This window comes from Phalaenopsis equestris, unplaced genomic scaffold (assembly GCF_001263595.1).
Source record: "Phalaenopsis equestris unplaced genomic scaffold, ASM126359v1 Scaffold000522, whole genome shotgun sequence".
Taxonomy (NCBI): Eukaryota; Viridiplantae; Streptophyta; class Magnoliopsida; order Asparagales; family Orchidaceae; genus Phalaenopsis; species Phalaenopsis equestris.
The window spans coordinates 1,361,642-1,385,473 of record NW_018164962.1 but is presented as its reverse complement, the minus strand read 5'-3'; the positions used below and the strand labels follow the sequence as shown (position 1 = coordinate 1,385,473).

Here is a 23,832-nt window from a genome sequence, read left to right as displayed (position 1 = left end):
GCCGTCTTAGCTCAGCCGGTAGAGCGCGTGGCTTTTAACCACGTGGTCGTGGGTTCGATTCCCACAGACGGCGAAGTTGTTCATATTATGGCAGTAAATATTTTCTTCCCAACTCGTTCTGCTTTTGTTTCTCTTCCTCCTGGACGCAAAACCCTGATTCCATCGACACCTAAACTGTTCTCGAACTCAAGAAGAGCTGCTCTTATCTCCTCCTCCGCTTTTCTTTTTCAATTCTCCATTCTTCCTTCCTCCTATGCTTCCCTTCCGCCTTCACCTCCTCGCCCTCTCGCAGAGTTCTTCAATATTCCCGACTCCGGTGGTGTGAAAGCCCTAGACATTCGTTTAGGTACAGGTGACTGCCCCGCTGTGGGAGATAAGGTTATTTCTCTTCATTTTCTTCTAATGTTTCGTTTTTCTCTACAAATCCTTTTAGGCTTCTTGTGGTAGACTGTTTTGCTTGGTGAACCAGGTTTCGGTTTTAGCACCATTATTTTTAAGCATTGATTGTTTTATATGATGAATGATTCAATTTCGGTAGTTATCTCAACTAGTTATTAACATTACTGTTTTGTGCTGGAATGCGTGAAATTACTAATTTGTGCTTGAATGCTAGCATTTTGATTGAAAACAAATTAAAAAATCTTGAAGTGTTAGATTCGATTGCTCATCCTTGAAGAAAAAAAAAAACATAAATATTATAATAATATATAATTAAGGCAAGCAAGTAAAAGTATTATGGAAGTAAAATTCGATTTTAGTGATTGAATTATATGGTAGGGTTTTAATGATTGCTCAAGAATATTTGTTTAGTTGCAGTAAAAATTTGAGTAATGATCAAAATTTGAGATTTTCACTTGAAAATGAAATAGCTTTCCAAATATGGCTTTTCTCAGGGTGCTAGATAAGGGCCAAAATGAGTCTGAGTCGAGCTTGACTATTGTTGGCTTGCACTTGAGCTTGGGCTTGATTGATTGATTGAGTTTGAGCTCGATCTCGAGCTTAATTCTACAAGTCTGAGTCGGCGTAGGAGTTGGTCTGTTTAGTATGAAATAAAAAAAATTATTAATTCAAGCTAGTATTATAATGAAATGATAACCATAATGATATAATTTAGGAGATAATTAATTAGAAATCAATTAATATAAAATATATTTTTAAACATTTTTAATATTTAAAAAGAAAATCTTTAATTTTAATATAGTTTTAGTCCATTATTTATTTAATTTTTTAAACAAGCCGGCTCACGAGCTAAGGTGTAGAGTCAGGGTTGGCTTGAGCTTGGTTTGTTAGCTCATCTAACTCAGTTCATGAGCCAGTTATTGAGTTGAGCCTAAGCGAGCTTGACTCACTCACATCTCATTGCCAAACATAAAAAAAATGAAAATTTTTAAATGTTGGGCTCAGTAAATTCAATTTCTCTTCAAATTCTTATCAATTGACTTTAATCCTGGTTTTGACAAGAATTAATAAACTCAAATTTACATAATTTATTAAATCCGTTACTCAAATTAAACCAATATTTATAAAACTCATCCTCGTCAATTTTGAGCCAGATATCTGACTCAAAATTTCTACTTTTATTACGAGCAATAATTTCCAGATATCACGCAGATTGATTAATGCGTAGTGATTAACAAGGACTTTGCTTTTGTATTTTTATCATTAAGGTCGCAATACACTACTATGGGAGGCTTGCAGCAAAGCAAGGGTGGCGATTCGACTCCACCTACGATCACAAGGATGAAACGGGTGATACCATCCCCTTTGTGTTCGTTGTTGGATCTGGAAAGGTAGGACTAACCCATTATTGCACTCTTCATTGTACTCTTGGCAATACTAGGCGGGGTTGCAGTTTTTGTTTTGGTTTTTCTGCAAATATTATTCTCGAAATTGGACTAGTGGTATGGTTTTACTTCACAAACATATATTGAAAATTCAGATTGCTATTATATTCATTCACTTTAAATATTGGATGATTTACAAGCATGCAACTCAATTTTTATGTATTTACATATTTAACATTCAAACTTCAATCTTTTACCTATATGCCAACTTACCTATGCATGAAAATGTGTATCTAACTTTTTAAAAGTTAAAATAGTAGGTTTTTTTTAATTAATTAATTTATTTATTGGTGACATGGAAGTTCAAATTTTTGGTTAATTTATTGAAGTCATGATTTTTCGACAAATTTAATGTTGGTCGTCGACTACCTAATGCAACCCTCAACTTTTCACACCCGTGGACCCGGCAATAGGCCAATGACAGTGTTTAAAAATCAAAGTTTAGTTGTTAGGGTGTTAGATATATATATATATATAGCTTCCTTGCTATATATATATATATATATATATTGTTAACTTTGAGAATAAAATCAATGTATATCTTATTGATGCAAATAAGAGTATAAATACCCATTACAGGATCTACTAGTAAGGAAAGAAATAAAATCAGAATAAAGGAAAAAAAAGAAACCGAAGAATAGCAAATCAAAACAATTAATATGTAAATTTGCATATTAATATTCTAATATTATAATTCTCTCCCTCAAGTTGAGACATAGATGTTAGTCATATTCAATTTGGATTTGAAATTCTCGAACAGTGACCGATGAATGTTCTTTGTAAGAATGTTTGTCAGCTGACCATTAGATGACACAAACAAAACATAAATTTTTCCTTAATGAAGTGACGATCAATCTCAACATTTTTGATACGATCTTGTTGGACCGGTTGCGAGCAATACTAATAACAACCTTGTTATCATAAAACAACTATAGGGGCGCGGAGACTATCATACGTAGTTTGTAGAACATAATACGTAACCAAAGTGCTTCACAAATTCCCAGAGACATGGACAGAACTTTAGCTTTCGTACTGCTCCGAGCAACTATAGTTTGCTTATTGGTTTTCCATGTGACCATATTTCTCTACACAAATGAGCAGTACCTTGAGGTAGATCGCCGACGATGGACGGACCCAACCTAATTTGCTTCTGTATAAACTACAATAAAACGAGAGGTGTGAAGGAAAAAAAAAACAAAATTGAGCCTGGTGTGTCTTTTAAATGTGGAGAATCCGGTCCGGTGGACAACTTGGAGGTGGTGCTCATAGGGATCATGCATGAATTGACTAACTATCCCAAGTGCGTGACATATGTCAGGGCGTGTATGGGTAAGGTAGATGAGTTTCCCCACAAGATACTGGTATGAGTCTTGTTTACAAGAATTGCATTGGGAATATCAAGAAGTTTTTCATTAGGATCCATCAGTACAACTAATAGTTTGCACAGTAAAAGATTGTTCTCTGTCGAAAGGTCAATTACATATTTTCGCAGAGACAGATAAATACCCTAAGATGACCGAACAACTTGCATGCCTAAGAAGTACCAGATAGATCCCAAGTTCTTCATTTCATAGGAAGGATCAATAATGTCTTTCAAATACTCCAATGCTGGTAGACCATTACATGTGAGAACAATATCGTCAACACAGACGATAAGGATAACTAGTTGGTCGTTGGAATAATGTCGGAAGAAGGGAGTGTTGTCCGATTGATCCTGAGTAAATCTATGACCCACCACTACCTTTTTTAATTTTTCGAACAATGCCTGTGGTGATTGCTTCAATCCATAGAGGGATTTTCGCAGTCTACATACTTGCTTCTGGGAGGCAGTGGAGTCAGAGCTTGGAGGAAGAGCCATGCATACCTCCTCTGTAAGATCGTCATTTAGGAATGCATTCTGACATTAAACTGGAATAAATGGTCAATCCAGATTCACTGCAAGGAATAAGAGGACTTGAATGGTGTTTAATTTAACAATTGGAGCAGATGTCTCCTCATAGTCAACTTCGTCGGTCTGTGAGTACCCTTTGGCGACCAACCGTGCCTTGTTGTGTTCAAAGGATCCATTAAATTTAAACTTGTTGTTAAAAATTCATCAACATTCCACTATTTTTTTTTGCCATGTATAGTTCCGCTGAAGGATATCCATCTCCTCCATGACGATAGCTTTTCAGGCTTGGTCTGCTAAGGCAGCCTTCAGTAGATGAAAGCCGATGATTGGTCAGTGTCGTAGCAAAGACATAGTTTGTCATGGGATAAAGAGAGCATGTTTGATTGTGTACGTTACTAGAGGAACTGACTTCCTCATTTGGAGTAGCAGTGTTGGGGATGTCGTCCGGAGGGGATTTAGGGTCCAATAAGGGGTTAGTGAGTTTCAGAGTAGGTGTATCAGAACGAGTGCGTCGAGTGTAGACACGAAGAGTGGGAGAATGTGCTGGTGGAACCAAAATGATAGAAGACTCCTTGGTGGTAGGAGGTGGGGGGAACATCCACATGAGTAGAGTAAGGAACGGTGTCCAAGAACTCTAGCTCCACCTCACTGGAGGCCTAGTTAGAAAATTAGAGAGCACTTTAAAAAAAGAGACACCAACACTCACATAAATCTTATTTGTGATAGGGTCAAGGTATCAATACCCTTTTTGAGTAGCAGAGTATTCGAGGAAAGCACATTTACTGGAACTGGATTGAGTTTACTCCGAGTTGGGGCCGTTTTCCAAACTTAGGCTTATTGACCTCATTTTGAGGTCATTTCTCTTCTCCTTGGATCCTAGGATCTAGCTCTAAGAATTCCTATTAACTATCTTAGAAGATTAGTATTGGGATCCATCCCTATTAGTAATTCAAGCCACGTCCTGATTCTCTTGTGGTGTCTAGCATGGGTGATCTCAAACCATTGTCGTTTGGTCGAGTGGTTAAGGACCAACATGTGAGAAATCAAAGAGAAGTTCCCTATAAGATCTCAAGTCCTAGGAAAACCCTTTTAAGACATTACTAGCACACACAAAATCCACTAAGTTGTGCGAGGTCGGACTAGAATTAAGCTTAAATAGGGTGAAAATGTGAACTTCTTCGAACGACCTCTGATGGTGAAACAGATTACTCCAGCGCGTCCGTGACATCCTTTTTAGCTAGGGAGTACACACATATTGCCCTAATTTTGAACACGAGCAAATCACACGTAAATCAATGAATTCGTCAAAATGACACCGGATGACAAAACAGACTGTGCCGGCACGTCCGGAGCATCAGTTTTATCCATAAAGAATACCCATTTTGTTAGAGTTACGAGCACGAATAAATCACACACTAATTAATATAATTAAATAATAAAATAAAACAAAATAATAAAAATAAAATATTTATTTTTAAACGTATTTCATCTGACGCATCCAACTCGCTCCCCTCCTCTTCGGCCGACATTTCTCTCCGTGCCCTAGCTTCTGGATTTGCACGAGAGGGCTCGCCTCCTCTCCCGCGATCGGCCTCACGAGGCTGGCCGAGTGAAGCCCTACCCTCCATGCTCCTCTCCCGTTCGCAGCCCATACGCGCCTCGCCCCCTCGAACCCCGCTCGACCGAGCGGCTCTCCAATCACGAGCTGCCTCCTGTCCGACCCTTCTCCTTCTCGAGGCCTCATTTCCTCCTTCTTGAATGCGATTTTCCCTCTCCCGATTCCTAATTCGACCGCTTCACAGAGGTAGGTATGACCCTCCCCTTTTCCTGTGGCTATAAAAAACCCACCTTAAGGAGTTGTTGAGGCTGGCCGAAAATTAAAAAAAGAGAGGGAGGTGTTGCCATTTTTTTTTCTCTGGTTGATTCATCCTGTGTGTGTTCATGAAATATTTATGGAGTTCTGTTTTCTCTTGGGTAAAGCCTGAAAGAGGAGAAGAGGTTGAAAATTTGGAAAGAGAAGAGAGGAGAAAAAGTTGTTGCATCTTTGGTTGCTTATTGTTGAATCTCTATTAGTCGTGCACATTTGTTGCCGTATTCTCGAGGTTTTTAGGAGACTTGTGCTTTTGCATCAAGGTTCTTAAGGGAGGTTTTTGCTGATTTTATTTTCTTAGGCTGGTTCTTGAGTTTATTATTGAATCTACATCAAGAGGTAATCTTCTTCCTCCTTCTTTCTGCAAGTATTCAAAGGAAATATCTGATTCTCATGCCTTGAGTTTAATGTTAAAAATGAGAATGGTTATGGAAATGGGAACTGCACTTTAACAGAGGATCGTTAGTTCACTATGCATTACATTGTCATCTTGATTGATATCGGAGTAAATAATGTCAGAGTTCATTTTCATGATTCTTCTTATATTTTGGGCATACTTGTTTGGGGGTGTTCTTAGTTAAGCATATCTCCTTTTCTAACAGTTCATGTAAGCAAATGAAAAGGATGTTTTGATGTAGCTAGAAGTTTAGCAAATGCAGGGTACCTAGTACTTGGTTGTAGCTTTTTACTGTTCACATTCTATGCATGCTTCATGTCTGTGAATCTATGAGTGCCCATGATAAAATTTTAATGGGCAAGCTTCCTGCTTGTTAATCCTATGAATCATTAGTCATTCTTCATGAGCTTGAAACATTTCTTTTATCTTCACCTTTTGGTGTGATAAAAAAAAAAGTTTCAATATGTTTTATAAGGAGCATTTCTCAATGAAAATTTTGGAAACCTGAAATTTGTGCAATTTAGAATGTTTGATACTTATCCATGGGCCATTCAATTCTCTTTTCTAACACTTGAGGCTTGACTGTTATATTTAAAAGTATTTACATACACACCACTCAATTCTTACATATCGAATGATTTAATTGCATCGGTTGATTTTGGGCAAGCTACTTGGAACATTTTAAAAACCCATTTTGTGGGCTGAATCTGCTTCAATTTAGAGCTTTTAAAAATGTATTTTGGTGAGCTGAAATGACTGTAATTTTGGGGGGCTTTTAAATGCAACTTTTGGCTCTGTTTTGGCGAAGTTTTGGGCTGCATTTTGACCATCTTTTGGCAAGGTTTTGAGTTGCAATTTGGCCTTGTTTTGACAAAATTTTGGGCTGCATTTTGACCCTGTTTTGGCAAGGTTTTGAGTTGCAATTTGGACCTGTTTTGGCGAAGTTTTGAGCTGCATTTTGACATTGTTTTGGCAAGGTTTTGAGTTGCAATTTGGCCTTGTTATGGCGAAGTTTTGGGCTGCATTTTGACCATGTTTTGGCAAGTTGCAATTTGGCCCTGTTTTGGCGAAGTTTTGGGCTGCATTTTGACACTGTTTTGACAAGGTTTTGAGTTGCAATTTGACACTGTTTTGGCGAAATTTTGGGCTGCGGATTGGCCTTGTTTCGGTGAGGTTTTGACTGCGGTTTGAGCCTGTTGAGGGAAGTTGGGCTGCAGCTTTTAGGCTTGGTTTCAGTTTGTTTGTGGCTGGGTTTTGGCCTAGTTAGGGGCTGCGGTTTGAACGTGTCGTTGGGTGTTGGGCTGGTGCTTCCCATGGTTGCTCCTAGCAGTGAGTCTTCCCAATTTGTAGCCTCCCGGTTGTCCCTACCCGTGAACTGGTAGATGTTGGTTTGGGTTTGGTGGTTCCTTTGGCTGCTCCTACCCTAGAGCCCTTGTTTGTGTATGTTAGTTCCTTCGTGCACCTTTTTTGGTGGTCCCTCTTGTTGCTTCTACCCGAGAACACCTAGTTGTGATTTCCTTTATGTTGGGCTCGGTTTGCCCTCCTTGGTGCCTTTGCCCGTGAGCTTGATGGTTGATTTCCTCTCTGTGCTCTTGGTCCCTCCTTGGCGCCTTGCCCGTGAGCTGGGCTTGGGTGGGCTTCTCTTGTTACCCTTACCCGTGAGCTTATTTTGGGTGGTTTTCCTTGCTGCCCCGGTCATGAGTACTGATGTGCGATCCTTTGGATGGTGTGAGGTTCATGTGGCATTGTAATTCTTTTAATTTGATGTGAAATTAAATATTTTAATCTTGGTGAAAGAAAATTTGTCAATTCTTAATGTTTAAAAGAATTCAAAATGCTCTTTTTTAAGGAATGATCTGTTAGATGTTTGGAAATGTTTTGGGGCCCAATTCTGCGGGTTAGATCATTTGTAATAAAAAAAAGAGAGAAAAAGGAAGAATGGTAGATATAGAAAGAATGAATTTTCTGATTTTTAGAATGATTGAGAATTTTCTAAGTTGTATTCTTTGGAGATGTTTCATGGCTAGCAAGGGAGGTATATTTCACCTCTTTTACACATTCGAGAAAATCCCGCCAGTCGAATGCTTTAGGCTAACCCTCTTGCCACCATGACATTTTCTTTTCTAAATTTGTTTTGGAAGATGGTTGGTTTTCTTTTTCATTTCTTGATTTTTTGTTTGCTTTCCTTGCTTCTTGGTTTAGGCTTTTGGTGCTTATGTTCGATGCATAAGTGCGCATATATAGCCTTTTGCTATATATGAACCATCAAGCAATGCCGCAAGTAGATCATTTTTATTTTAGGGCTTAGGGCGATGATGACAAAGGCACGCCGGTGGTAGAACAAAATGATATTTCATCCTACGACATCAGGAACCAATCCTGGGACTTGATAAACTGTAAGATGATAGTATCATTCACCAACACGAGACTAGCGGGGGACCCGTACCTTCTTAGGTGGTTGGCGGTTTTACGTCAGATGACGTGATCGACTCGTGGACAATCATAACTTTTCAAAATTGATAAGAACAGAACATGATAAGGACATACAATATTTATAAAAAATATTTTTACTACAAAATTGATACAATTTCTTTTTGTATGTCTGAAATCCATGTGCATGCTAAAATATAAACTTTAAATATATTGTAACTTGATTGTCCACTTGTTGATTACCAGTACCGGGCTAAGGAGTACCCTCCTAAGTTACGTTTTAGTAGACACCCTTCTAGTTGAGTGACAAACTCTATACATCCGGGTGACCGATAGTAGCCTTCAATGTCTCTCGAGTACAAATATATAATATCTGAGCCAAGTCCTGACCCGAGTGCTTGCGGTTTTCTTTCTTCAGATTTTTCATGTGATTTTATTCGAACTTTTGATAAAGCACTTGAGGTCTTTTTCCGGGATCTTACTGTTTCTTTTAAACTCTGTCATTATACTTTTCTTTCTTCAGATAGTAGCCTTAAACTCTGTCATTATACTTGTACTTGCTACTGTTTCTTTTACACACTATACCTTAATAAGAAGCCAATAGTTGGTTTTATAGGAGGTACCCGACAACAGATCGTTGACTAAACAATTGCATGTACCTTTAAAATTAACATCGAATTCGAAGGAGCTACGACGAAGAGCTTGGAGCCAACACCGTAGGCAACAGGAAGAGGACACATAGAAGAACAACTTTGAGGTGGATCTACAATATCAAAACAAGTTCACGTCAACTAAACATTTTTCCTTAGTTTAAATAACAACCCATAGGACTTCGAGGTGGTTTGCTTAGCACAACGTAAATCCTCACATTACCTTCAAGCTTTTGCACAACTCTGTTGTGCAATTATAAGTCTTAACACTTTTTAGGATTCTGAGGTTACCGTACGGTACGTTGTAGATCCTCCGATCTTTTTTAGACTATTTACATGGTCGGATATCGTGTGAATGTAAGTCCTAAATTCTAAAATAAATTGCAGGATTAAACATTAAATAACATAATTTCAAAGACATAAAACCAAACAATAGGATAATTGGGAAGTCATCAGGGTTTTTCTTGGATCTGTGATATCCCCTATTCTTCATTCCTTTGGATTCCTTAAAATAACTGTTCCTATTTGAGCCACTCCCATTTGATTTTCTCGTGTCCAATCTTGGAAACCTAAACTTTGAAATCTTGAAAGCAAAATCACTGATCTTAATCGAGAGTTTTCTTAAGTAACCCCGGTCATTTAAGATGTAATTAACTATAGTGGTTTGCCTCTATACAGAACCTGGAACCGAGATAAAATAAATACTATTTAATCCTTATATTAGATAGGGGAACTTGTAGGTCATACATAAAAATTTTTTCGCAGACCAAACTGATGTCACAAACTCTTTAGTTTAGGTGGTTGAGCCTATTGTCAAGTGATATGCTTATCCTTCGGGATAGTGTATTACTTGTGGTATCGCGCTCAGCCATCCAAATTATTCAATATGCGAGACTCGTTTGGTCCCATATATTTTTAAAATTAAAATGTTACTTTCAAAAATCATATTTATATTAAAACTATTTTCATATTGACAAAAAAATCATTCATTCCCTTTTCCAAAAATAACGGCCGACAAGGCTGTCCATCCAAAAATTTTTGGATCTAAAGTGGAAAAAGCTTGATTCTTAAGAAAGAATGATCTCAAGATGGCTAAAGGAGTACGAAAGATGTGAAATTTTTAAAGAACTCTGTTGATGAGATAAGTGGCGGTAAAATTGACATTATTTTAAAAATATTTTGGGACATTAAATTGAAACATAATGGAGTGTGTAACGTCAATGAGATGTTGGTTTTTTTCTCTAAACTATCTTATTTTATTGAGTGTCGGTACATGAGCTATGATATAAGGCGTCCTTACTTACCAAGAATTCTCTGAATATACAGTTAAAAAATTTACGACTATTGTTAGACCGAAGGATTTGAATAGGTGTTTTAAATTGGGTAAAAAAGGTGTGGAAGTATTTGAAAATGATAACAACTTCAGATTTATCTTTTAAAATATTTAACTACGTCATCTGAGTGTGGTCATCAATCAAAGTAAGAAACCATCATTTATTGGTGTAGCTGAGAGCCCCGTAAATCACTGTGAATAAGAGAGAAGGGGTGGAAGGCATGCAATTGTGGGGTGGATAAGGAACTCGATGTTGTTTATCTAACTGAAAATTTTCATATTTGAAATTAGAAGAATTTTTACTTGTTAATATCAACAGAAACAAATATTTTAGATATTGAAAACTAGGATGACCCAAACGATCGTGTAACAACATAATAAGACATACAGTGGACTGAGATAAACTGTATCATCCTCCCCCAACGACGATTCTGAAAGACACATACATCAGAGGAAAAATGAGCAATACAATTAATATCACATGTCAACTTACTGAAAGATAAAATATCACACTTCAGTAGGGGTATATGTAACACAAATTCCAGAGTTAGATCAGTTGTTAAAACAACAGATTCTTTACCAACAATAAAATTTTGAGACCCGTCAACAATTTTAACGTATCCTTCCCTGAGCAAGGATAATATGTCGCGAAAACTTGAGAGTTTCCAGTCATGTAGTCATTAGTACCTGAATCAATGATCTATGAACTAGAAAATAAAAAAATAAGTGAGTGTAATATAATTGGTACCTTGACAAACGCAGGAAGTTGATGGGTCGTAAAAGAGCAGACTTTATTCAAGTAGCTTGATTAAGTGCTCCATTTGACTTCTAATAGAATTGGAGGATTCCAAATTGTTTTGGGTAGAGGCCGACTGCACCGTGTTGGATTTTGATGCCGTAGCAAAACACGTAGTAGTGGAAGATTTGGCTGAAAGTTTGGATGTAGGTTTCTTGTGGAGCTTCCAACACTTATCACGAGTGTGGGTGGACTTGTGACAATAATCACAAGTGGGGAGACCAACCCGGGGTTGAGAACTATTGGCGGATGCTTCGATCGACGAAGTAGAAGCACCAAACATGACAAGTTTTCTACTCTTTTCACGACGAATCTCAGTGAAAGCATGACGATGCTAAGGAAGAGGATCCCGACCAATGATACATCTTTGGAATTTGTTATGATCTTTGTTGAGGCCTACCAAGACTTAGAACATGCGTTCATTTTCTACAATTTTATGGAAGAGAGATAGATTTGCGAGAGATTCCCAAGTGTAGTCATAGTATGGGTCACATTCCATCCATAATGCAACTAGGTCATTGTAGTATTGTATCACGTTCCTAGATTCTTGTTTTGTCTCATGAATTTACTTAGACACCTCATAGAGTTGGTTGGAATTCCCTACATTCGAGTAGGCATCACAGATTTTCTTTCAGAGGGCACCATCGAAAGGGATGAACATATATGATCGACCAATCGAAGTCTCATTGGAGTTGATTAGCCGCGACATGTCCATGAAATTCTCTACTTTCCAAGCTCCATATGCTGTGTCAGTCTTTCGAGGTTCATAAATCATACTAGTGAGATGACTGAATTTCTCACAACTTTTGATGAACAAAGAAACAAATTGAGACCATTGGAGAAAGTTAGAGTCGTTCAATTTATGAGTTGTGATCAAGAAGTTCGTTTTGTTTTCCAATCTGCAGAGGAATTGATGTTGGTTTCGATCCTCTGGTGGATTCAAGTACATTGTCGAAAGGTGGCTCCATGGTAAAGGAGTCCACTATAATTCCAATTGAGCCAAAGGACATGTTGGGATTGCAAGATAGGGAAATATTCTGGCTGCAAGTGGGAGAGTTTGTGCCTGAAAGGATCCTCCTGAAAGTTGAATCAAACGACTAGCCGCTAGAGGAAGAACCAATCGCTGTAGAGGAAGACGTGATTGACTCAAGGAAGACGCCGCGTGGCACTACTTCGAGCAACTAATCAACGCCATCGACTTCTGTTACAGCTGCGGTGTCCTGCAGAGGAAGTCCTCCGGTCTGTTGAGGATGTCCTAGCCGCTGGAGGAAGAACCTGTGCCTCAACTGAGGATTTGGATCAAACGGCTGGAGGGAGATCTATCAGCCGATGACTGGGGAGAGACCCGACAACCAGGTTAGAACCTAGCTCCGATACCATGTTAACTTTGAGAATGAAATCAGGGTATATCTTATTTTGATGCAAAGAGCGGTATAAATACTTATTACAAGATCAACTAGTAAGGAAATAAATAAAACCGAGATAATGGGAAAAAGGAAAGTAAATAAAAGCAAATCAAAACAATTAATATAGAAATCTGTATATTAATATTCTAATTTTTTAATATATATATATGTGTGTGTGTGTGTGTGTGTGGATTCCCCTTTAATATTTTCAACATTATTATCACTGCGTTTCAAGTTATCAAAACACTTTTTTATACTCTATGGTTACTGATTAATCATCACTGCGCTTTCAGTAGGTGTAGCAGCACTTCAGTTTGGTTTCTTGCAAATATCATTCGAGAAAATGGATTTCTGGAATTGTTTTATTTCACAAAAGTACTTTGAAAATTTTGATCGCCATACTTCTTTCAACTTTACCTCTGTTCGATGCCAAATTATAAGATCACCTGCTTTTTGAGCAATCAAATCATTTTTTCTAATCTACGGTTATTGAGAGTAATTGCACACACAATCATGTCACATAAAAGCACCAATAAAATGAGTAGATAGGTTAATGTGTAAGGACTTAAAATAAATGAGAAGTATAGCACATGTAACATTGTCTTAGTTTATGCACATGATTTGTGCAAGATAGATTAAAACTTCACGTAACACTGAACGAAAAACAAAAGAAGAATTAGAATTCATAAAACTGATCCAAAATAGTTGGAAAAGGGCTGTTAATTATGGCAATTTCCAGGTTATCTCAGGCATTGAATCAGCTGTAAAGACGATGAAAGTTGGAGGCATTCGCCGTGTCATCATTCCGCCATCGCAGGGATATCAGAACACATCACAGGAACCCATTCCTCCAAATGTATGCATTATGTTTCTTATGATCATTTCTTCTCAATTTACAGGACATCAGATGCACCATCTCATATATAGTGGGATTTACATACATGCCACACAATTCTTATGTATTTACCTATTTCAAACATAAATTATCATATTTACTTGAAAGTGAAATGCACATTTTTATGCATAGGTTAATGGCATCAAAGTTTTGTAAGTGTTAAGAATCAAACTTTAGTTATTAGATATATAAATACATAAAAATTGTGCGTATGTATGTAAATTTCCCTGTTATATATTGCCCTAAAATCTTTTTCTTTTTTTACAGTTCTTTGATAGGCAGAGGTTGTACACGACGATCTTCAATCCAACCCGTCTTGCCAACGGAGAAGGTTCCACACTCGGCACGCTCATCTTCGATATTGAACTCGTCAGCCTGAGCTCTTCCTGAAATCTATTCCTGTGCTGTCTTTTCTTTGCTGAAGTTATTTCTTCTATCCATGATTTTTGACAGGTTCCAATTTGTTGTTTGATAATGCAATTTTAAGCATTATTCCAATGTTTTGGTGTCCATTTGTGAATCTCAGTGTATATAATAAAAGTTTGAGCTTGTATGTGGACATAGAATTTGATATTTCATCCGCAAGTCTTTTTGCTTTTTTTGGTTTGAAGATAGTAATATGGTGGGGATTTACATACATGTCACATAATTCCTATCCTTTTACATATCAAGTGTAATGTTCAATTCTTTAGCATCACATCAAAAAGACCCGTAATATTAACTTTCTTGAGTTGTTTGGGGCAGTTAATCCACTGCGGCAGTATTTTGAAAACGTCATCTCACTGTTTGAAAACTGTGTTTGAACAGCTTATCCGAAAACACAATTGATTTTTTACAGTAAAAGTCGAACGCGGGCGGTCTGCGTTTCCAAATAAGCAGCTTATTGGATAAACACAAGTTATCACAAACACACCTTATCTTGTCATATATATATATATATATATTTTGGTGCAGTCTTATCTTGTTTGAGTTCTTAACAAACTCTACATTTGTAAGTAACCCAGATCTCATTCACATTTTATGAAGTTTTTTATGACAGATATGAGTGATTTGAGGAGTACTCTTATGGCTTCGACGGTTCTTGAAGAATTAACTAGCACACATTCTTCTTCCATTCCGGACCATCGGGACTAGCTAGTAGTGTTTGGATCAAGGTAAATATGGATGGTACGCTTCTATCCAACCACTGCACCGGCACGGGCGCTGTTCTTCTGGACGAGACCAAGGAGCTCGTTTGTGCCATGGGATAACAACTACAACATCGAGATGATGGATTTGTGGAACTTTAAGCTTACCTCTCCATTGTAGATATCATGCAACCTTGGATGTTGGAAGCCAGCAACATTATGGTGGAAGTTGGCAATGTTAACATTATTAACTACATGAGAGAGTAAATGGCACATAAGACCTGGAAGGATAATCCGAAAACACAATTGATTTTTTACAGTAAAAGTCGAACGCGGGCGGTCTGCGTTTCCAAATAAGCAGCTTATCTGGATAAACACAAGTTATCCCAAACACACCTTATCTTGTCATATATATATATTTTGGTGCAGTCTTATCTTGTTTGAGTTCTTAACAAACTCTACATTTGTAAGTAACCCAGATCTCATTCACATTTTATGAAGTTTTTTATGACAGATATGAGTGATTTGAGGAGTACTCTTATGGCTTCGACGGTTCTTGAAGAATTAACTAGCACACATTCTTCTTCCATTCCGGACCATCGGGACTAGCTAGTAGTGTTTGGATCAAGGTAAATATGGATGGTACGCTTCTATCCAACCACTGCGCCGACACGGGCGCTATCCTTCTGGACGAGACTGAGGAGCTCGTTTGTGCCATGGGATAACAACTACAACATCAAGATGATGGATTTGTGGAACTTTAAGCTTACCTCTCCATTGTAGATATCATGCAACCTTGGATGTTGGAAGCCAGCAACATTATGGTGGAAGTTGGCAATGTTAACATTATTAACTACATGAGAGAGTAAATGGCACATAAGACCTGGAAGGATAATCCGAAAACATAATTGATTTTTTACAGTAAAAGTCGAACCCGGGCGGTCTGCGTTTCCAAATAAGCAGCTTATCTGGATAAACACAAGTTATCCCAAACACACCTTATCTTGTCATATATATATATATTTTGGTGCAGTCTTATCTTGTTTGAGTTCTTAACAAACTCTACATTTGTAAGTAACCCAGATCTCATTCACATTTTATGAAGTTTTTTATGACAGATATGAGTGATTTGAGGAGTACTCTTATGGCTTCGACGGTTCTTGAAGAATTAACTAGGACACATTCTTCTTCCATTCCGGACCATCGGGACTAGCTAGTAGTGTTTGGATCAAGGTAAATATGGATGGTACGCTTCTATCCAACCACTGCACCGGCACGGGCGCTGTTCTTCTGGACGAGACCAAGGAGCTCGTTTGTGCCATGGGATAACGACTATAACATCAAGATGATGGATTTGTGGAACTTTAAGCTTACCTCTCCATTGTAGATATCATGCAACCTTGGATGTTGGAAGCCAGCAACATTATGGTGGAAGTTGGCAATGTTAACATTATTAACTACATGAGAGAGTAAATGGCACATAAGACCTGGAAGGATAATCCGAAAACACAATTGATTTTTTACAGTAAAAGTCGAACGCGGGCGGTCTGCGTTTCCAAATAAGCAGCTTATTGGATAAACACAAGTTATCACAAACACACCTTATCTTGTCATATATATATATTTTGGTGCAGTCTTATCTTGTTTGAGTTCTTAACAAACTCTACATTTGTAAGTAACCCAGATCTCATTCACATTTTATGAAGTTTTTTATGACAGATATGAGTGATTTGAGGAGTACTCTTATGGCTTCGACGGTTCTTGAAAAATTAACTAGCACACATTCTTCTTCCATTCCGGACCATCGGGACTAGCTAGTAGTGTTTGGATCAAGGTAAATATGGATGGTCCGCTTCTATCCAACCACTGCGCCGGCACGGGCGCTGTCCTTCTGGACGAGACCGAGGAGCTCGTTTGTGCCATGGGATAACAACTACAACATCGAGATGATGGATTTGTGGAACTTTAAGCTTACCTCTCCATTGTAGATATCATGCTACCTTGGATGTTGGAAGCCAACAACATTATGATGGAAGTTGGCAATGTTAACATTATTAACTACATGAGAGAGTAAATGACACATAAGACCTGGAAGGATAATCCGGAGAAATGCCACACTATTGCCTTTTTTTATCATTTTTAAACTCCTTTTGGACAAATGTTATTTCATTTGTTATTAGCTGTAATTAATTATCTTTAGTGGACTTTTTTGCATATATATCTTAACACTTATATATATCCATTATATGTGGTTTGTTCTTTTCCCATGGGCCTAACTTCATGACAACCAAATTAACATAAAATATACCTGCCAATATCTTTACCTTGCATAAAATTTCAAAAAAAATAAAATAAAATAATTTAAATACTTATGTGAGACAAATAAATTTAAATTATAATTTTATTAATTTTTAATTTTAATTTAAGTGCACTTACGTACATTCCACACAATTCTTATATATTTGCATATCTTAAGCCCAAACTCTATTTTTTAACATAATCTTAAGCCAGGGATATTGAAGTATCTTTTGTCCTCTTTTGAATTATAGACAAATTAATACATCCATGCATTTGACTCTATTATCTGCCATTTTTTAGCAAATCTAAATATATAATTATTATTTTCAAACTCATAATTTTGTTATGTGTCATTGATATTAGCTATTATATTAAATATATTTATATTTAAATTTAATTAAAACTATTTTATGGTTGGCTATAGAATGCATCGAAAATATAAAATTAAATTATAGAAATAAAAAAAAAAAAATTTTTTAAAGACCTTATCGACATATTTCAGTGTGAGCTGCCAAGTGGACTGCATCCAGCAAGTTGCAAGCTGGACTACAGTGAGAGTTTTGTTTGTTTTTTTTAGTTACAATTAATGGTTTAAATATTATTTGTTCGATATAAATATTATTGATCAAATCTTTAGTGTTTCGAATGGCTCGGAACAGAGCATGTATTGCCAGATTGAACTCTACGAGAATAGAAATGACACCTAGAGGATGACCGAGCAATAATAGATGACTTGATTGGTAGACCGACGAACAACCAATCGACTTAATGGTCCACCGACCTGTTTCTGTAAAGGCCAGGAGGCGAGAAGATGACTTACATGATATTTATCAGCTACATCGCATGAAACTGATTGATTAGGGGCCAACCAATAAAATGGGTTCAAGGTGTTAACAGTCATTTCACTATAATTTTAGTCACCTATAAATAATAATCATTACAGATAAAATAAAAGATTATTCTATATGTAAAAATAAAACTATGCTTTTTAAAATAAAATTTTCATTTAGGGCCCTAAAAATTAAGGCATTAGACCAAATGAATTCGCATCAATTAGTTCACATGGGGTTTTGTTTGATAAAGGAATCAACTTTAATGTTATTAATTTTTTGGGCCCTATAAATTTTCATATTTATTTTTCATTCCCATCACTTCAAAAAACATAATTTTTTATCATGTTTATGTTTGAATAATTTAATATATCACTATTAACATTTAATTATTATCTTAAAAGGGGTGAAATATGAATTTGATATTTGATTCAAATCATAATTCATAAGAAATTGACAATTGTGCGTACATTTTTTAAATATAAGTAGATAAGAGTAAAAATATTTTTTCTAGAAAAATGATAATGAGATTGTGCTTGAATGGTCCATCTCAAAATATCAAATTAGGAGTCTTTTGTGTGACGTGACATAATTTTATTGGACTGTTAATGCATTTCTGTATCATAACTCCTGTTGAAATATACTTCCCTTGCTATGACGTCTAACTACTTTATAATATTAGATTTTATGCACTCGCGAGTTGCGAACGATGCAGGACTGTACGTCCTAAAAAATATTCAACAAAATACAAATAATTATTTTTAAAATAAGTTAGACATTTTTTTTAATAATTTGATTAGTGCTAAAAAAATCGCATTTCAAAGATAATTTTAATATTATTTTCTAATCCTATTATTCATTGCTTTATTTCTAATTAATATGATTATGACACAAATTCGAAGACCACTACTCGAAAGTCGGCCATTGGGACAATTTAATGGAGTAAAACCAGTTAGGGTTTACAAGTAGGTGGCAAATGTGTTGCAGGTTTCCCCATTAACCCGCAACAGTTGAGGTTTTCTTCTCGACCTGTGAAGTGTTTCTTGGTTTTGTTGATGAAGAATGCCAACCTTCCTTGCCTTGCCCATTGAGGCTTCTCGTAAGTTGGGGTTTCCTTCCAAACGGTTCGTGTTGTTTCCGTCCTCAAGCTTTCGCAGCTCGGACTTCTTCTCGATCCCTCTTTTATTAGAGGAATTGGGTTTTTTTCATCGGATTTTGAGGTTTTATTGGTTTATTCTGGGAAAATTTTCAGTTTGTAATGGAAGCTTACTTCTGAATTTTGATTTTTAAGAATGGGGTTTTTGTAGTGTTGCTACGCTTATCTAGCGATAACTGGTGTTTTACTTCCTAGCAGCAGGGATTTCATTAACGCTTTGATAGTTTTCTTTTGGAGCGTGCTATAGCTACCATTGGCGGTAGTTTTTCCATCAGGTTTTGAGAAATTCTAGTAAATTGGCTGATTATTGATTTCTTAGGATGTATTTGAAGCCTAGTTAAAATCTGATTCTTGCTCAGTTTGTTATTGCACGCGCATTTCCTTTAAACTTGGATTAGATCTGGTTGTGTTTTGTGTTTTCATCTAGGTTCTTTGCAGTTTAAAATCTCGATTACTACTTGTATAATGGCAGACGAGTGGTTGCTTGACGAAAATTTAGCAGAAAATGCATGACACTATTGCCTTATTAGTTCTCCTTAGTTAGGGAGACGTTGTTAGTTTCAGCGCAATTCTGTAGGCGCTCTGCACTTTGTTTTCTTCAATCTCTGACATAAATTCCATTATTTTTGAATTTGTAAATGTCAGTCTTGTTATAGTTTGATGCCTCCATGTTTTATGGTGTTTGTGTCTGTATCAATATGCTTATGTGTAATGTAAGTTTCCATTCTTCTTACTTTTGAAATCTTGTTGATTTGCTTTGCTAATTTAATTTTCAATAAATGATTAAGTTCAATCCAATTAGTGCAGTTTATGAGATGATTTCCCTTTCCATATGCTCCGATTCATTTGACTATGGTGTTTATGGCCGATTCTTTTTTTTTGTAATACTGATGGATTCTAATTTTGAACCAACGTATCCTTTTTTGCCTCCCTTCCCCTGCCATTTACTTACTTTCTCTTAAAATTGACTGACTTGGTACTGATTTCTGAGTAGCTGAGAGGTTTGGCAGTGATAAACTCAACTAAAAGTTTTATAATCATGAATCATAGATTCAGAAAATATATTGATTTTGTTATATATTTATTTATAAGAAGATTTACATATATACCACTCATGTCTTATGTATTTACATATCTAACACCCAAGCTTGAATTTTTACTTACATACCTTATGCATGAAAAGGTGCATTTCACTTTTTTAAAAGTTAAAATGGTGGTATTTTTGATGTGATATGAGAGATTTGGGTGGGATAAAAGTAAAATTCAAAGTTTAGGTGCTGTATATGAAAATACATAAAAATTGGGTGGCATGTATGTAAATGCTCCTTATTTATATTGTGTACGCGTGGATTGCTTCCCTGATATTATACGCCCCATCAAATTAGTTTTCTTTCTGATACATTCTTCTTTTATTTTCTTGTAGTCTTACACGTAGTGAGAATCACTTTCTCTTCAGCTGGGAAAGAAAACTGGTAATCACCAGTGCTTTTCTGAGCAACCATGTCTGAGCAACAAGAATATGCTCGTGAAAGCCCCAGCTCAAGCCAGGACTGTGAGCATGAGATGACCATTGGCCGAATCCTATCCGATGAAAATCACAAAATTGATAGACGTCTTGCAAAGCGTTTATCTCATTTAAATTCTATCACTGTATGATTCTCTGCTTGTAGCCAAAACTTAATATAAAATAATGTTAAATTCTTATTGTTGCAGGCTTTTATGATAACAATGCTTCAGCTATCTCATGTTGAGTTGATTAATGGCAAAGCATTCCTATGTTCTTAGGGGTCGTTTGGGATCATTTTTAGTTTTAGTTTTTATTTGTATTTTTGTTTTGTTCATATTTTACTTAAAATGAAACATATTTAGTTTGTCATAACATTGATTGCTGTTTTTAAAAATACTCAAAATAATTTTTAAAAACAAACTAATTTGTTTTTGAAAACAAAAAATAAAAGCATGTGAAAATGCACTAACAAACATGCTTTTAAAATAAAAGAAAAAATGTTGATCCTAACAAGCTCTTGGTTTTTTATTTTCCTTTTACATTACTTTCAAGCTGTATTTGTTTTTTTTTTTTTTTGCCATCACAATCATGGTATATTTGTCTTCATATGCATCCTTTTGTTTGTGTTTTAACGTCTTCCTAACCTTTCATTTAGGGTAAATACTTTAGCACTTGAGCATTCCAGAAAACCCTCCTCTTCCTCTTCTTAATGAACCCTAATTCGACTTTTTTTAATGCCATTAATTCTTGACATACAACCTCCAAAAATAAGGAATTGCGGCTTATCATGACTGTCATCCATAGGTTACAAATTCTTTAATATATGTGTAAATACTCACAGGCATTCTAATGCACAAATAGTTATGGCCAAAGTTTTGAGAATTATGGAAATACAAAGAATGGTAATGTACTCATTTGATACCAGTGGATTTTTTTTTTTAAAATTTATAAGCAATAATATAGTTTAAATGGGAAATCCTGTTATATTTCATTACTTTGCTATTAATAGTTGCAAAAAATTAATGAAAAATAACCATTGTTTGATGCCACTCTAGCTAAAATGGAGTGGATCCCATGACTAAGACATTTGAAAAACATTATATTTCAAGTTAGTTTGTTAGGGAGTTGGACCAAACATAAGGTGGATTGTAAGCAAAACATTGATTTTAATCATTTGATTAAATTTGTTGTCAAGCGATTTTAGCAACTTTATAGTAGTAAATCCACTAATATTAAAGATAAGTGGGTGAGATAACATTTTGAGCTTTATATTTAAGCTAGCATTCTTATTGCAATTGCGACGCAACACTTTTGACATCACTTTTTAAAAAGTAATCCCTTCTTTTGTCATACTTTTTCTATCAAATACAATATTTGTGTTCAGGAAAACAAGTATTTGCAAATAAATATTTCTTTGTGCTATTTATGGATTTTTTAATGTCTGTTATACTTTAGGCCATCATAGGTGATTCAACTTTATTGTGTTCTTCTGCTTGATTATGAAATTTTATGCTTTATTTGTACCGTTCCAGTATTTTCTTATTATCAATACTGATATGTAGAGATTGAAAGTTTTCAGCTCACTCCTCGAGTTAATGGAGAAATCCCAGACGTTAATAATGCAACCTTGGACCATGAGAGGCTCTCAGATAGGTAATGGAATTTTAGTTGATTATTTTTTTCCTTCACATTGGACTTTTAGCTCTTATTGATATTACACATTAGAGAATTTAGTGTGCATAGCAGCACAACTTAATTACGGTATATGTGCAAATAGCATCTCTAGTGGGGCAAGATGCGGAATGTAATCTTCAGTTGTACTTGCAAAATCCAGTTTGCAATAGAGTAGTTAGTTTGAATAAATTTCTTTGATGATGAGGTTCTGTAAAAGGCGCGGTTAAAAGACAATTGGAGAGAGGTTGCTACATTTTTTTTTGGAACTGCAGAAAAGTTAATTAACATGATAATTTTTGAAATTCTAGAGTGATTTTTTTTCAATGGTTTCATTTTATAATTACTAAGAACTCAAAGGATAGTGTAACCTTTATCGATTTGTTTTTACCAAGTTGATTGGCCTATTTTCACTGCATAAATTTCATCTTTTTTTGTATTTTGGAATCGCTCATCAGTTTTAAAAATTGGAACATTGAACTTAAGATTACTAGATTTCATGAGAATTGTAACAAGCGACCTTTGAGGGGAGTACCAATTGGTTGATGTTCCTGCAAAAGCTTGTTTGTGGAAGATTTGATATACCTATATGTTACAATGGAGATGGTATGTTATGTGACTTTAAGATATAGTCTATTTTTTGTTTGATGATCCTTGAAATTGCATTGTCCTTTGGATGACCATCACAGTCATTACATGACTTATGATTGAATTAATCCAATAGAAACCCCTACATATCTCGGGGATGAGGCGCTTGGGAATGAATAATTGATTGTATTGCTTGTTTTTTTTTTCACCTAATTTATTTAACTCTTGGCATTTTGTCATATTGGAGTTTGAATGTAGTTTTGGAATGACTTTATTTACATTTTATATATTTATGCTTTGAAAATATTTCTATATAATTTTATTCAGTTTGGTGGGAGTGATGTAAATTTTTTTTAAAATTTTCTATATTTATTATTCTTTAAGCATGTTCTATTTTATTTTATTTTAAGATAGTTGAGAGGATAAATTAAAAAAGAAAGATTGAGAAAAATCATATCAATGGAATGGCGAGAGTAGCATCTATTAAAGATAAGATTGTGAAAAATTTACAAATAGCTTAACAAATTATTGCATTATGCTAGTCAGTCATGGGAGACGGCCATCAATATTCACAAATAAAGGCTGACAGCTTTGTGGATAGAGGTCAATTGAACAAGAGGTTTGGTTTAAAAAAGAGTAGATAAGTCTGATTTGCTGATTTGCATGGAGTTGGAAATTAGAGAGATAGGATCATTATCTATTCGAAGACTAGAGATAGAGAAGGAGAGTAAGCAAGCAAGCTGTATAGAGATTTGACTTAGAGGAGTTATTGTGTATGTGGATTTTTGCATGTGATGCATGGCAAGGAAGGGATTTAAGATTGTGTGAATGGATTAAAGAGATGTTCCAAATGAGTATTAGCAGCAGTCTTGAAGGAGGGAGGGCGGGATGGTGGCATGTTAGTTGTTTAACAGAGAGGAGGGTTCACTTGTGAGCGGGTAAGCGAGAAATAGGGAGTAGGTAGCATGAGGAAACTAATCGAGAGGATGAGAATGGGAGAGGAAGAGTGGTGTTGGATCAATACTCTGATATTATGAAAAAAAAAATTGGCTACAGCTTTATTTAACTAATTCTGATGCTACTACAAGTCTACAAGCATGCTTATACATACATACATACATATATATATATATATATATATAT

At 35.8% G+C, this 23,832-nt stretch overlaps 2 protein-coding genes and 1 non-coding gene across 9 annotated transcripts in view; all 3 read left to right on the top strand.

Moving 5' to 3' along the window:
- On the top strand, positions 1 to 73 carry TRNAK-UUU. The gene has a single exon. It is a non-coding gene; the product is annotated as a tRNA-Lys (tRNA).
- Positions 74 to 77: 4 nt separating this feature from the next.
- LOC110028732 (peptidyl-prolyl cis-trans isomerase FKBP17-1, chloroplastic) lies at positions 78 to 14,907 on the top strand. Of its 3 annotated transcripts, XM_020730700.1 has the most exons (5): positions 78 to 378; positions 1,668 to 1,790; positions 13,357 to 13,473; positions 13,780 to 13,892; positions 14,552 to 14,907. In XM_020730700.1, the coding sequence occupies exons 1-5, from the start codon at positions 88 to 90 to the stop codon at positions 14,559 to 14,561; spliced, it is 654 nt and encodes a 217-aa protein (XP_020586359.1). In that variant the 5' UTR covers positions 78 to 87; the 3' UTR covers positions 14,562 to 14,907. The 3 variants fall into 3 exon arrangements, with proteins under 3 accessions (XP_020586359.1, XP_020586360.1, XP_020586361.1); XM_020730701.1 differs by lacking the exons at positions 13,357 to 13,473; positions 14,552 to 14,907 and having other exon boundaries at positions 13,780 to 14,255; XM_020730702.1 differs by lacking the exons at positions 1,668 to 1,790; positions 14,552 to 14,907 and having other exon boundaries at positions 13,780 to 14,242.
- A 3,837-nt stretch (positions 14,908 to 18,744) lies between these two features.
- The window catches only part of LOC110028694 (OTU domain-containing protein DDB_G0284757), a 19,239-nt gene continuing 14,151 nt past the window's right edge, over positions 18,745 to 23,832 (top strand). Inside the window, exons 1-3 of one of the 5 annotated variants that reach the window (XM_020730649.1) lie at positions 18,745 to 18,866; positions 20,380 to 20,573; positions 22,010 to 22,083. In XM_020730649.1, coding sequence (XP_020586308.1) covers positions 20,424 to 20,573; positions 22,010 to 22,083 — 224 coding nt within the window. In that variant the 5' untranslated portion in view covers positions 18,745 to 18,866; positions 20,380 to 20,423. The other 4 variants (XM_020730646.1, XM_020730648.1, XM_020730645.1 and 1 more) reach the window with 4 other exon arrangements.